Source organism: Fukomys damarensis, unplaced genomic scaffold (genome assembly GCF_012274545.1).
Source record: "Fukomys damarensis isolate Sample0158 unplaced genomic scaffold, DMR_v1.0_HiC HiC_scaffold_13, whole genome shotgun sequence".
Taxonomy (NCBI): Eukaryota; Metazoa; Chordata; class Mammalia; order Rodentia; family Bathyergidae; genus Fukomys; species Fukomys damarensis.
In genome coordinates, this window is record NW_022900925.1 from 2,132,039 (window position 1) to 2,147,778 (window position 15,740).

Below are 15,740 nucleotides of genomic sequence, written 5' to 3' on the forward strand. Positions count from 1 at the left end.
TATAAATTGAATTTTGGGAAACTTTAACGGTGCTGCCAACTTTGGAAAAACTCATCCCAATTTACTGTGTTGAGCTGGCATTGTACAGAAATGGACAGCCATATTGGTCTAGAAATGTTAATTTTTAAATTTTTATTATTTTTTTTTCCATGTGTACGGGGTAACACATTGTACTAAATATGTAACGTCATATCTACGTGGGTTTGATTACAGAAACTAATAAAGTATTCTCTAAATAATGAAAAAAAGAATAAGACTATAAGAGCGAGGAGCAATTTAAATATGTTCAGGGACCATTTTCATCTCCAGAATTAAGGATTATTTTAATGTTACATCATTGCCTTTTCTCTTTTACTTTCCTTTTTAGTTTTATTTTAGGATTCCCTATTTTTAATGTTCATACAGGGATTTCTTTAACTGAAATACCGAATAGTTTCTTTGGTGTGAAAAACTATAATAGTACACAGGATCCTAATGAGATAATTAATAATGTGAAATAGGAAGTAAAGAGCTAAAGGTGTAGGGAAAGTGGGAAGGGTGGGGGAAAGGTAATAAGGGGGAGGAAAAAAATATGAGAAACTGAAAAAATGGAAATAAAGTGTGTGTAAATGGGGAGGGGAGGAAGGGGTGAAGAGAGGGCAGGGACAAGGGGAAAAAATGAGAATCAAGACCTATTATGTAAAGGTACAGGATCCCAATGATGAATGTAACTATATTGTATACCTAGATTGTACCAATAAACTCAATTAAAAAGAAAAGAATTAGCAAGTATGGAAGAAAACAAGCAGAGATAGAGAATATGAAAAATTCAGTGAAAAGTGTGGGTGTAACAGACGACCAAAGTGAGGACAATGTCAGAAATAGAAGACAAGGTAGATGTACTAAATCATAAACTCAATAATACCCTAAAAATGACAAGACAAGCTTGATTCAACAGCTGCTAAACAACTCAAAAAAAAAAAAAAAAAGGTCAATCTCAGAATTATGAGAATAACTGAAAAATTAGAAGGCAATTCAAAAGGTATAAAAAATTTATTCACTGAAACTGTAGAACTTTTTTTAAATCTAGGGAAAGAATTCAAGTACAAGAGGCATACAGAATTCGAAATAATCAAAGAACTTCTCTGAGACCATCATAATCAAAATCCTAGAAATTCAGCAAAAGAAAAGAACATTAAAAACTGTTAGAGAAAAACAGCAAGTAACCTACAAGGCAAGACATCATAGTAACTGTGGATCTCAACACAAACATTAAACACCAAGAGAGCCTGGAACAAATTGTTTCAAGCCCTGAAAAAAAAAAACCCCAAAACAACTGTCAACCCAAACTTTTATATCCTGAAAAATTAACCTTCAAAACTGACAGAGAAGCAAAGACTTTCCACAACAAAGAAATCCTAAAGAAAATACAAGACCACTAAACCTGAGTTGTAGAAAATAAGGGGGCTGAGCATGGTAGTGCATGCCTGTAATTCCAGTACTCGGAAGGCTGAGGCAAGAGGATCACTGAGTTCAAGGACAGCCTGGGTTACACAGTGAGTTCAAGGCCAGTGTGGACTATAAATCAAGACCCCGTCTCAAAACAAAGCAAAACAAAACAACTTACGGGAATCTTACCGATAAGGAGGCCACCAGCACTAAAAAGCCTAAAGGAAAGTACTGTATACATCTAAAAGGGAGAGAGTTTTAAAAAAAGGTAAAAAACTAAAGGAAGCAGCACTGCAAAAATAACAAAATGATGGGCCAGGAATTTATCTCTGTGGCATTGCGCCTGCCTCTAAAATGCAAGGTTCTGAGTTCGATCCCCAGTACAGAGAAGAAGAAAGAAAGAAAAAAAAAAAAGACAGGATTCAAGAAACACCTGAAAGGGCCAGGGATGTAGCTCAGTGGTACCATACCTGCCTGACAAGTTCAAGGTCCTGAGTTTGATTCCAGATAGCAAAACAAACAAACAAACACCTTACAATAATAACTGTCAATGCCAATGGTCTCAATTCCCAAATCAAAAGACACAGACTGGCAGTTTGGATTTTAAAGAAAAAATGCACTGGGCCTGTTGGCTCAAGCCTGTAATCCCAGCAATCAGGAGGCTGAGGAAGGAGGATCGATCACTGCCGATTCAAAGCCAGTCTAGGCTACATAGTGAGTTCAGGCCATGAGTTCAGGCCAGCTTGGACTACATAGTGAGACTCCGTCTTAAAAAACAAAAGCAATTAGCAGCATATCAAAAAGATAATACATCATAACCAAATGAGGTTTATTCCCTAGCTTGCAAGGTTGGTTTAATAAAAACAAATCCATTAATATGATACAACATATTAAGAGAAGTAAAGACAAATGATCATCTCAATTAATGTGGAAAAAACATTTAATAAAGTCCAACATCCTTTCTTAATAACCGATCAAACCAAACCAAACCAAAATTCTCCTGACTAAGGATGTAGCGTAGTAATAGAGTGCTTGCCTAGTATGTGCAAGGTCTTGGGTTTGATCCCAGGATTGCCCAAAGAACCTCAATAATATAGAAGGAAAGCTCCTCAACATAATTAAGGTCATTTGTGAAAATCTCATAGGTAGCATGATAATCAAAAGGGGAAAATGATAGCTTTTCCATTAAGATCCAGAGAAAGAATCAATGACACTTATTGGACAGTACTAGAAGTACTATCAAGAGCAGTCATTGGGGGTGGTGGTGTGCACATGTAATCTCAGCATTCAGGAAGTTGAAGCAAGGATGTCAGGGCAATCTGGCTTTAACACCTGTCACCCCTTTCATTGCCAGGGTTGATTTGGCTGATCTGGCTGGCCAGGCTGGTGTCTCCTTCCTCACTCACCACTCTATGTGAGTCCCTCCCAAAACCATATGCTCGAAGACCGTTTCCTCAGTCAAGGGTATACAAGTATCTGCATTCTCCTGCTAGAACCCTCAAACAAGCTCTCAAGGAAGCCAAAGCAGGAGGACTTCAATGAGGCCAGCCTGGGCTACATAGTGAGGCCCTGTCTCAAAAACAAAAGCACTTAGACAAGAAAAAATAAAAGACATCTAAATCAGAAAGAAGTAATCTTTCATAATCCTATGTGCAAATATCCCCCAAAGATCCTACTAAAAAAAGAGAACCAAGATCTATCACGTAAAGGTACATGATCCCAATGATGAATGTAACTACTGTATACTTAAAAAGTACCAATAAACTCAATGAAAAAAAAAAAAAACCCTACTAAAAAGTCCTGTTAGAACTAATAAATTTATTCAATAAAGTTGTGAACATAAAAATTAACAGAAGGAACAGGGGGTATAATTCAGTGAATGGCAGAGTGCTTGCCTGGCAAGCACAAGGCTCTGGGTTTAATCCCAGCCACTGGGGGGAAAAAAATCAATACACAGGCACAGTGATGCAGACCTGTAAACCCAGCTACTCAGGAAGCTGAGGCAGGAGGATCACAAGTTCAATACCAGGCTGGGTAATTTTGTGAGACTGTCTCAAAATAAAAAAGGATGCAGATGTAGCTCACTGATACAGTATTTGCCTAGCATTCTCACGGTCCTAGATTTAATCCCCAGTACCACCAAAAAAATAAGTAGCATTTTTATATACAATAACAACCTAAATAAAACAGAAATCAAGGAAACAATCTAATTTACCTCAGCATCCAAAAAAAGAAAAGACAAGACTGGACTTAGGGCTAACTTTAATGAAGGTAAAAGATCTGTACCTTGAAACTTAAAAAATACTGATGAAAAAAATTAAAGATACAACTAAATGGAAATCTATTCCACGTTCATGGATAATAAGAATTAAAATGCCCATACTACCCAAAACAATATAGAGATTCAATGCAATCCCTACCAAAATCTCCATGGCATTCTTCACAAAGAGGAAAAAAATCTAAAATTCATAGTGACCTTTCTGAAAACCCCACATAGCCACAATTCCAAGAAAGAAAAACAAAGTTAGAGGCATCATATTTCCTTCCTAAAAACTGTTAAAACAAAGAAAGTCACAGTAATCAAAAATTTATGGGGCCAGGGATTTAGCTCAGTGGTTTAGCTGCCTGATTTGCAAGCATTAAAGTCCCGAGTTCAATCACCAGTACCAAAAAAAAAAAAAAAAAATTACAGTATTAGCCTAAAGACAATTATACCAGTGGAAGAAAATACAATTAGCCCAGAAATAAACCCAAATATAAATCACCAACTAAATTTTTCACTGACAACCAAAACAACACAATGGAAAAACAAGTCTCCCTAACAAAGGGTGCTGGAAATACTGGTTTTCCACGTACAAAAAAATAAAATTAAACCCTTATCTTACACTAGACACTAAACAAAAATAAATTCAAAATGGATAAAAGACTACATGTAAGATCAAAAGTTATAAGGTTCCTACACGAGAACACATGAGAAAATGTACTGGTTACTAGCCTTGGCAATAATTTTGTTGATATCACAACAAAAGCTCAGGCCACAAAAGCAAAAATAAGCAAATGGGACTAAAACTAAAAGCTTTTGCAGAATAAAGGAAACAAAGTCAAATAGCAGGATACAGAATGGAAAGTATATCTGTAATGACATATCTGGTAAGATGCCAGTATCTACAACTTATAAAAATAATACAACTCAACAGAAAAATGACCTAATTAATTAAAAAACTGGGTTGACACTTCACAGAAGACATAAAAATTGCCAAAAGGCATCTGAAAGGTGCTCAACCCATTACTATTAGGGAAATGCACATCAAAACCACCAAGAGATAGCACCTCATACCCACTCCAACGACAATTATTAAAATGCCAAGAGGCAACAAATACATATAGGCAAGGGTGTGGAGAAAAGGGAGCTCTTGCATACTGTGATAGGAATGCAGATTGATACAGTCATTAAAAAAAAGAATATGGAGGCTAAAAATACAACTAACACATGACCCAGTAATTCCTCTTCTAGGCACATTCCAAAAGAAATCAGAGATCTGCATTCCTACAACAGGGCAGCATTATTCACAACAGTCAAGACAGGAGAATAATCTAAGTACCCGAAAGAAACTGGTATGTGTACACATATGCATATGCTAACAGAGACATATTACTCAGCTCTAAAAAAAAAAACAGGATGGGGTCTGGTCATTTACTTCAATATGGATGAGCCCAGTAGACATTACACTAAGTAAAATATACCAAATACAGTTGGAAAAATATTAATTTTAAAATGAACAATTATCAGGTGCAGAGGAGGTAAGAAAACATTTTAACATACTTAGAATAAAATGAGTCAAAGCAATGTGTAATACTAGGACACCAGTAATAAAAATAATTATGGGACCTGATGGATATGTTAACTTGTTTCTATACTAACTATTTTACTATCTATATGCATTCTACAACATCATGTTATACACCTTAAATATACACAATAAAATTTATTTTTTAAAAAACTTTAAAACAAGAATGCAAAAAAAATAATAATGGTAAGGTCACTGGAGAAAAAGTATACCTACTGTACAAAGGTCCTACATTATCTGACAGAATATTTACTATACTCTGAGACAATGCTCCATTCTTAAGGAGAAAAAAACTAAAGCTTAAACAGTGTAGATCAGTTATTTTGCCACCTTGGCTGCAAATGAGAATCACCTGGGAAACTAGCTATTAATGCCTGGCACAACCACAGAGACAGATTTTAATTGTTCCTTGACTCGGAACTTGGTTATCCCAGGTTGTTCTAATATGCAGCAGCAAGTTGAAAAAGAACAGTCATTTATGTACTGTAATCAAGGCTCACAGCTGACCAGGATTAAAACTTGTTATTTTCCACTACATAGCATTAATGTTAAACTGTAGAAACAAATTTTTAAGAGCTCATGGACTGTTACGATAACTACTTCAAAAGATCAGCTAATATAAAACAGCTGAAAACATAAGCTATTACCTGTCAGAACCTGGGTGAAATTCTGAAAGCAGGGAAGGTCGTCTTCGAAGTTGCTGCTGTTGCTGTAAGAGCTGTGATGCCTGACTAACTTCAAGATGAGAAGAGCGATAGTCAGGGACTGCAAACTCCTGCATTAAAGTAATTCTAAGTTAGCTATTAACCAAAAAGTGAACATCGTAAAATCAAACCAAGTAGTAAAGAATCACTAAGTACAGAAAGAAATAGCAATGATGATTTCAATCTTTCACTGAGCAAACTCTCATAAACCTAAAACAATCAACATTGTAACTGTTTATCATTAAAAATAATTCAAAATGAAATTTCAAGTTCACATTCCTGCTAATAATATATTACAGTACTCCGCACCTATACTTTCCCACAGAAGTGAAATCTCATATTCATGTATTTAATATAAAATCCTACAAAGCATTCCAGTCTTCGGTTCAAAATACATACACTAAAAGTATTTCAGAAGTCATCTGGTTAGATTCATTTATATTTACAAATGAAAGAAGTATAGAGAGTCAACCTGCTAGTTGAGTACTATTTTTTCCATCATAACTAAGTAGATGTTTCTAAATTTGTTTTTTCTACTTTTTTTGCTGTTGTTGATTTCCTTTTAGGCAAAACCTTTTCTCAAATCTAATGTACTAATTCAATCATAAACATAGTTAAAACATAAAATTACTAAATGACTCAGAAACTCCAATCCAGGGAATATGCCCAAAGAATTAAAAGCATATAACCACACACAAAACTTTGAGCATAAATTTTCACAGCATAATTCACAAATGCTTCCCCCTCCAAAAATAAACAGCCCAAATGTTCATCAACTAAAATGAATGAACAAAACGTGGTGTTACCCAAAGAACAGATCATTCAGTCATTAGAAGGAATAAAATAGTGATATCTACTAGAACATAGATGAACCTAAAATGTAATCTGCTAAATTTGAAAAGCCAGGTTTTATTATTCTACTTATATGAACTGCCTACAAGAAGCAAATTTATAAGGACAGAAAGTAGATTAGTAGTTGCCAGAGGATGGGGACAGGAAGTAAACCAGGATTTCTGCTAGGTATCAGGTTCCATTCAACTGGAAATGTTCTGGATTTAGATGATGATGGTTATTTTCTGCTATACGAATTCTACATCAACAAAAATGTTTTAAAAATCAAAAATAAAACTGAATAGCAATTCAAATTAGAATTGAATATCAAGGGGGTAGATAACAGGTCCAGAGCCCTGCTCTTTAAGCAGATAAAGGAAAAAGCAAAAACAAAAACCCAAAAACCTCATAAACAGCCCAAGAAAAAAATTATACTTGCAAAGCTGAAAAAAATAACAAAGAGAAACAAAACACTGAAGAAAAAGCAAAATCATTTTAAGTTTTTCCAAAATGCACCAAAAGAATAAAGAATTTAGTAGGAAGGGAGATATAAAGAAAGGGAAAAGAGATTTTACAAAAGAATGGGAGCAGAACAAATGGAAATAAAGCTTTTGTAAATGGGGAGGTAAAGAAGGGCTGAAGGAGAAAAGGAGAATGGGAAAAAAATGTATTAAGATGTATCACAAGTGAGGCAGGCATGATGCTGCACACCTATAATCCCAGTACTCGGTAAGCTCTGGCAGAAGGACTCTATGAGTTTGAGGCCAGCTTGGGCTACATAGTTAAGACCCTGTCTCAAAAAAACAAACCAACAAACAAAAAAGACTTATCACAGGTACAAATTCTCTATGAGAAATGTGATCATTACATATGGCAAACACGTACTATAAAAATGAATAAATACAAAGAAAGGAATTTACATCCAAGGAAATATATAAGACTAAGTAGAAAAAGAAGAGTAATAATATCCTCAAAAAAAGAATCAAATGTTGACCAAAGAAATTAAAAACCTCATTCCATTTGACCCAGCCATTCCTCTGCTGGGTATCTTTCCATAAGAAGTGAAAGAATCATACCACAGTGATACATGCGCACCCATGTTTATAGCGGCACAGTTTGTAATAGCTAAAACTTGGAAACAGCCGATCTGCCCATCAAGCGGAAACTGGATAAAGAAGATGTGGTTTTTCTATAAAATGGAATACTACTCAGCCATAAAGAATGAGAAAGTAGATTCATTCATAGTTAAATGGGTACATTTTGAGGATATACTCCCAAGTGAAATAAATAAGGGACATATATGCAAATACCGAATAGTATCTCTGGTGTGAAAAACTAAAATAGTACTCAAGATCCTAATGGGACACTTAGCAAATAGGAAGAAAAGGACCAAAGGTGTAGGGACAGTGAGAAGGATAGGGAAGGGGGAATAAGGGAAAAGGAAAAAAATATGAGAAAATGTAAAAATGGAATTAAAGTGTTGGAGGGGGGAGGAGAGGGTGAAGGGAGGGTGGCGACAAGGGGAAAAAATGAGAACCAAGACCTGGCATGTAAAGGTACAAGATCCCAGTAATGAATGTAACTGTAGTGTCTACCTAGAATGTGTCAATAAATTAAATTTAAAAAATAAAAAAATTTTAAAAAAATAAAAATAAAAAAAAGAAATTAAAAACCTCACCACTGAAATTAAACAGCTGAATATATATATATGTATATGTATGTATATATATATATATATATATATATACATATATATATATATAGGAAGAGCAAATGAAAGCTGATAGTAGAACTGAGAATAAACACAGTAAAGCACAAAGTTAAAAACTAATTAAAAAGTTTAAAATGGGATACAGTAACAAGCTCCAACATCCAGCACCACAGGTGAGAGGCAACAGTCAAAGAAATGATAGAACAGTTTTTCTCAGATGTTAGGAATGACACAGTTCCAGATTTAAAAGCATGCTTTTCCAAGGAAAAGCATGATATATTTTACAAATTAATCCATAAGGGACACATGAAAAGTTTAGAAAACCAAAGATAAAGTGAAAGCTTTAATTATAGAGCAACAAGGATCATAAGAAAGCAGACTTTTCATCAACAACAATAAACCAAACAGACAAAAACATAATCCAAGTCCAGAGGAAAACAACTTTAAGTTAACACATTCAATAACCAGATCATCACTCGTTTTAGAACTACAAACTTTTCAGAACTTACAAACTCAGAAAGTATAACCAACTATATCTGACTATATCTGAAAAATTTTGGTTTTAGTTTTTTATTTTTTGTTTCAGTGGTGCTGGGGTTTAACTCCAGGGCCTCAATGAGCTATGCTCTAGCCCTGGAAAAATGTCTAAAGGATGTATTCAAGTAAGACAAAAAGAGTAAGAAGTGAAACAGAAGCAACAGCATACTGTAGCCTTCATTTTTGAGCAGGTAACACATTCAAAATTACTTTCTCAAAAGAAAAATCTAAAACACTAGTCAAATGTAGAAGCTGGGCCAGGGATTTAGCTCAGTGGTTCCACCACCTGTCATAAGTGCAAGAACCCGAGTTCAATCCCTGGTACAAAAACAAAACAAAACAGTAGAAGCTATTTTCAGACACTGGACAATAAGCACAGCTCTGAGAAAAATGGAGTGAGTTCTATCCAAAGGTGATTTCCAAACTGCAGCTTTGGGTAAGGGACCCCAACAGTATCCCAACAATCATAGTTATGGAAGAAGTATTGGAACAGATAAGATAGAATTGCTGGAGTCTTCCAGAGAGAAGGGAATTATATTAAAAAAAAGAGTTTCTGAAATATGAATTTGGGGTCTTAGGTCCCTGTAGTCTTTGCACAGAAAAGTCACAAATGGGCTAAAACAACTTTTTTTTTGGAAATAGGGTGTTGTTAAGTTACCTAGGCTGGCCTGGAACTTGTGACCCTCCTGTCTCAGCCTCCCAAGTAGCTGGGATTGCAGGTGTGAGTCACTGTACCTGCTAAAACTTATGATGAAAGAACAACTGGGGGAGGGCCAGGAATTTAGTTCAGTGGTTCCACAGCCTGCCTCTCAAGTATAAAGTCCAGAGTTTGATCCCCAATACCAAAAAAAAAAAAAAAAAAAAAAAAAAAGGAAAAAGAACAATTGGGGGAACTTTACTATAAAGCAAACAATTCCTTCCCATGATAAATGTAATCATTATGCACTGAAAGCATGCAATAATAAAAATAAACAATAAGTCAAAATATTAAGAAGATAAATTTACTGGTTATATAAAATGTACTGTAATAAAAGGGTTTTAAGCTAAAACATAAAATAAAATAAAGCAAACAATTCCCAAAGTACACTCAGACAATTCATTCAAGTATCTTCTACCAAGAGTGAAGAAACCCAATAGAAGAAGGAAAAAAAAGGAAACAAAGCTTTTGTACATAAGGAGGAGAGGGGGCACAAGGGGAAGGAATGGGATAAAATAAAATTTATTTTTTAAAAAAGTGACAAAACCTCATGAAATTCACAAGAAATTCAATGGATATTCCAGAGGAGACAAGCTTAGAAAGGCGAGATAAATTAGACCTAGCATAAAGACTACACTAGACCTGCCCTAAAACTTAAAAAGAAGCCTCAAAGTAACTTAATTACCTATCAAAGGAATACAGCTCTCTTGAAAATACAATTAAAGCCAGCATTAAGACAGTATAAAATTCACAATGTTCATACATCAACAAAAAGTTAAAAATCCAATGAAAATATCACTAGATGAAATTAACACAGACTGGAAGCTACAGAAGAAAGGTCTTTGAGAAGCCACAGCAAAATGAACAAATAGATCTTTAAAATTTTTTGAAAAAAAATGTAATAAAAATGAATTTTGTATTATTCCAGTGACCTATGAAATAATATAAACTATAGACAACTGGTTAGGTGTATTGGACTATTAACTGTAATTCCAGCTACTCAGGAGGCTGAGGCAAGAAGATCACAATTTCAAATCAAGCATGGAAACTTATCAAGACCCTGTCTCAAAATAAAAATATATGAGCTGGGGATGTAGCTCAGTTTGGAGGCCTTGAACTCAATTCCCATTTAAAAAACAAAACCACAACCAGAATCCTTGAAGAAAACTAAAAATAGAGGAAATTATTTGAGGAAATAACAGCCCTAAATTGTCCAAATTTTATGAAAAGTGCAAATCCACAGAAGCAAAAAAATTCAATGTCAGAGACAATACAAACTTATTCAAGAAGTACAACAAACACACATCATAACCAACGTTATGAGAAAAAAAACGTTAAAGAGAAAAAAATTTAAAGTAACCAGAGGGAGGAAAAAGATACTGAAAATGTCCTCATTTTCAACGTTTAAACTTCAGATTTGAATGAGCAAATATAAAAATGACCTCAGGTTTGCAGTCAGAAACAATACAAACTAGAATACAATAAAATGACATCACTTAAAGTGCTACAAAAAACAACTGTCAAATTAGAATTCAATATCAAGTGAAAATATTTTCAAACTCAGGTGTGGTGGTACCTTGCCTATAATCTCAGCAATTTAGAAGCTACGGTAGGACTACCAAGAGTTCAACACCAGCCTGGGCTAGTGAGTGCAAGACCAACCTGAATAACATAGTGAGCCCCTATCTCAAAAAATAAGTTGAAATAAAAATTTTTTGAGGCAAATAAAAGCTGAGAAAAATCCTCACCAAAATATCAAAGGAAACCTGAATATATGGAAAGGATGAAGTGTATCAGAAATAGTTATATATGCAGTAATTACAGAAGGAAGAAGATAATAAAAGATTAGCAATTAGTGAAACCAAAAAAAAAAAAAGTGCAAATGAAGGAAACCAAAGAAAATAAACTATCAAATAGATAAAACTCTAGACAGACCAAAAAAGGAAAAAGACAACATATGTCAAACATAAAGCAATACTGAAATAACTTAATGTCAATAAACCTGAAACCTTAAATAAAATTACTCAAATTGATTCAAGATAAAGAATCTGAATTGTAACTATTAAAGAATTGAGTTCATAATTTAAATTCATTCCAAAGAAAAATTTAGACCCAAATGGCTTCACTGATATGTTCTATCAAAGGGAAAAATACCAATCCTACACAAATTCTTTAAGAAAACATAGAAAGAACACTCTCCAAGTTAATGTCATTCATAATGATGAAATACTAAGCTTTAACCCTTACCTCACATATATAGACTAGATCAGAGACTTAAATGTAAAGCCTATATTATAAAATGTAAAGGAAACAGGAGAAAATCTTCATGACCTTAACTTTGGCAAAAACCTCATAGGTACAACACAAAAAGCACAGAATATAAAAGACAAAATTAATAAATTAGAATTGATTGGGCCGGGGATTTAGCTCAGTGGTTCCATTGCCTACCTCACAAGTGCAAGGACCAGTGTTCAATCCCTGGTACCAAAATAAATAGAAAGAAAGAAAGAAAGAAAGAAAGACAGACAGACAGACAAACAGACAGACAAAGACAGACCAACTGACCGACCGACCTGATAAGTTACCATGTATGCTCTCCATAGGACACTGTTAAGACAATAAGACAACAAACATTTCTTTACATAATATAGATACAATAACAAATATGTTTTCTAAATAAATTTATTTCTAATAACTAAGAACTGGAATGAATGGCTGGATTAACAAATGGTGGTGCATTCATTAGTTGCAATAAAAAGGAACACACAACTGAGATATATTAGACATGGCCAAATCTAAAAAACATTGTGGAAGCCATAGCCAAAACAGTTCACAGGAAACTTAAAACAAATACAATCTATTAGAACAGAAAGATCAGTGGTTTCTGCGAGCTGGTGTTGGTAGGAAGCTAGGGAGGAGGACTCACTTCTAGGGTAACAGAAATAATCTTCATCTTGGTGATTTTATGGCCATATGAGTTGTCAAAATGTAGACAAAAAAAATGTGTACACATAAAAATAGATATATCTTACACAGATAAACTAAACCATAAACTTCAACTTTTTTAAAGGCAGCATTAACGATAATCTAGAAAAATTTAAGACCAGATGAATGGCACTAGTAGAGCAGAATACACAAAAAAACTCAACTCCTAATTATGATAAAAATTCTCAAACTAGAAAAAAAACAACTTCAACCTAAACGGAGCATTAACAAAATATACAACTCTATACTTAGTGGTAAGAGACTAAAGGTTTTCCGACACAGAACAATGAAAGGATATCCATTCTACATAAACACACTTCAAAGGAATCATCAGTAGTATCCAATTATATTTTTCCTGATTAAATCTGTCCTCATTCTCTGAGATGACCATTCACCTCTCCCTTTCCATTTTTCTTCAAATTTCTTAAACTACTATCACTTGTACACTCTAAACTCATAATTTCACTTATGTTTTATTTTTTTTCCTTCCAGCACTGGGGATTGAACCAAGCCTTTCCCACTGAGCTACATCCCCAGCCCTTTTTTTAATTTTGAGGTAGGTTCTCACTAAGTCAGTAACTTGCCCAAGCTGGGCTCAAACTTACAATGTGTACGCCACCATGACGGGGCTTCACCTCAGATTTTACTTTTCACAACTAAATCTCATACAATCTCTCTTATCTTCGTATCATTAAATCTCTCAAGATAGAAGCATTGGGCTGGGGATATAATTCAGTAGTAGAGCACTTGCCTAGCATGTGCAAGGCCAAAAGTTAAATCCCCAGCATGGAAGCCATGGAGATAAGGCCTTTATAGTGGCCAACCCTCAAGAAAAGCCACAATATCTGGCCAGCTTAAAACTCAAACAGAATGTGAGATATAAATATAAGTCTTAACCTAGAAGCTCTAGACAACTGATTCTATTAACAATTCCTGCAATCAAACACAAACACATGTTCAATCCTTGAAATTTGACAGAAAAAAAGAGAAATAATTAATTCCCAAACTTTAGTTCACCATTGTTGAGAAAGATTCTTCCATTAAAAAGATAACTTTAGGGGAGGGTGGGGACAAGAGGAAAAAATGAGAACCAAGACCTGGCATGTAAAGCTACAAGATCCCAGTAATGAATGTAGCTGCACTGTCTACCTAGAATGTACCAATAAATTAAATTAAAATAAATTTTTAAAAAAGATAACTTTATTTGCTTTCTGGACAGTAAAAGTTTTAAATAATAAAACATAAAATACAAATGCAATTTGCATAGCATCTGTTTCTTACCTGCTGGTGGCGAGTGCTGGGAAAAGTGTACTGGACAGAGTGGGAAGGATAGCGACTTTGTTCTGTGCTGAATGCTCCTTGGTTGGGAGGATAACCTGAACTTGACATTATCAGTAAAGAAGTGCTCACTGGGCTGTGAGATCAAGTCCAATAAAGAATCATGTTTCTAGGAAACCACCTAAATAGGATGGGAAAAAGAAAATTCATAAAAGGTGAAATATCAGCTCAGTGGTGCTACCACTTGCCTTGCAAGTGCAAGGTCCTGAATTCAATCCCTGGTACCAAAAATAAATAAATAAAAGTAAAACACTAACTGTACATCTAATAAATTATAACTAGAGATACATAAATAAAGCCACAATTACCAGTAAAAGTGTTTTTTCTTGTATTCACTTGTCAAGAAGATTTGATAAATATAAACAGGACTTTTCCTTTACACTTAGAAAAAGGTTCTCTGATATATAACTTATGACATAATTAGTTATATAAAGTAAAATATGCATATAAAATCTTATCATGTGGGGTCTGGGGATGTACAGTAGTTCAGTGGTACAGTATTTGCTTAGCAGCTTAGCATGAGCAAGGCCCTGGGTTCAATACCAAGAAAATCTTACCATGGGTAAAGACATATTACAGTGATACATGCATACTCATGTTTATAGCACCACAATTCATAATAGCTAAATCTTGGAAGCCACCTTTATGTCCATCAACAAATAAATGGATAAATAAAATATAGTATTTACACACAATCCAGCCTACTCTACCATAAAGAGATAACCTTGGGTCATTTGTAGGAAAATGGATGCACCATGAGACCATGTTAAATGAAATAAATCAGACACACAAGCTTAAATATCACATGGTTTCTCTTGTATGAGGTACCCAAATCAGAAGTAAAGAACAAAATAAACGTAGATAATAGGAAGTAGGGAGACAGATCTTTCTCAAATGGAAAGGGAATCAAGAGATGGAGGGAGGAGGGCAGAGAGTAAAATGGGGATGAAAAAAAGAATTGGGATGTGTTACGTGCATGTACAAACCTGACACAAGGAATGTAAACATTATGTACTGCAAACATGTACTAATAAAATTAAATCAAATGATGAAAAAGAAAATTTTACCATAGGATTTGGCACATAACAGCCAGTAAATGACTATGAATGTCTGAGAAACAAATATATAATAAATACTGTCTCAAATTTGAGAGATGTAAAAACGTCAGCTGTAAAAAGAATCCAAGAGTTTTACAAGGTTAGCATTTGTGCAAAAAAAATAGTCTTTACTGGGCCAGGGATTTAGCTCAGCAGCACTGTGCCTGCCTTGTAAGCGCAAGGTCTTAGGTTCAATCCCCAGTTAAAAAAAAAAAATAGGGCTAGGGATTTAGCTCAGTGGTTTTGCTGCCTGTCTTGCAAGTGCAAGGACCCAAGTTTGATTCCTGGTACCAATAAGTAAGTAAGTAAGTAAGTAAGTAAACCCCAAAGTAAGAGTTTAAGAAAGCACTGTAGATAAGAAAGCTTTCAAAGAAGAATAAAAGTAAATCCTTCTATTCAGAGAAAACAACTGCTAATATTTCCAAAAATCAGAATTTAGAAAAACCTGTATGGGTCACCAGGAGCTTGACATTAACAGCCTTTTCTAGTGAGACTGATAAGGAAATAAAACAAATACAAGTTTTTAAAATATTATATAATGATATGTATCAATATTTTAAATAC

At 34.4% G+C, this 15,740-nt stretch overlaps 1 protein-coding gene across 15 annotated transcripts in view; it reads right to left on the bottom strand.

Annotated features, from left to right (window-relative positions):
- Ncor1 (nuclear receptor corepressor 1) overlaps positions 1–15,740 on the bottom strand; it is a 154,183-nt gene that overhangs the window by 119,993 nt on the left and 18,450 nt on the right. For all 15 annotated transcript variants that reach the window (XM_019205709.2, XM_033762759.1, XM_010611539.3 and 12 more), the window contains exons 2-3: positions 14,023–14,200; positions 5,924–6,051 (exon numbers count right to left, since the gene is read on the bottom strand). In XM_019205709.2, the coding sequence (XP_019061254.1) occupies positions 5,924–6,051; positions 14,023–14,130 (236 nt within the window). In that variant the 5' untranslated portion in view covers positions 14,131–14,200. The remainder of the gene's footprint in view (positions 1–5,923; positions 6,052–14,022; positions 14,201–15,740) is intronic.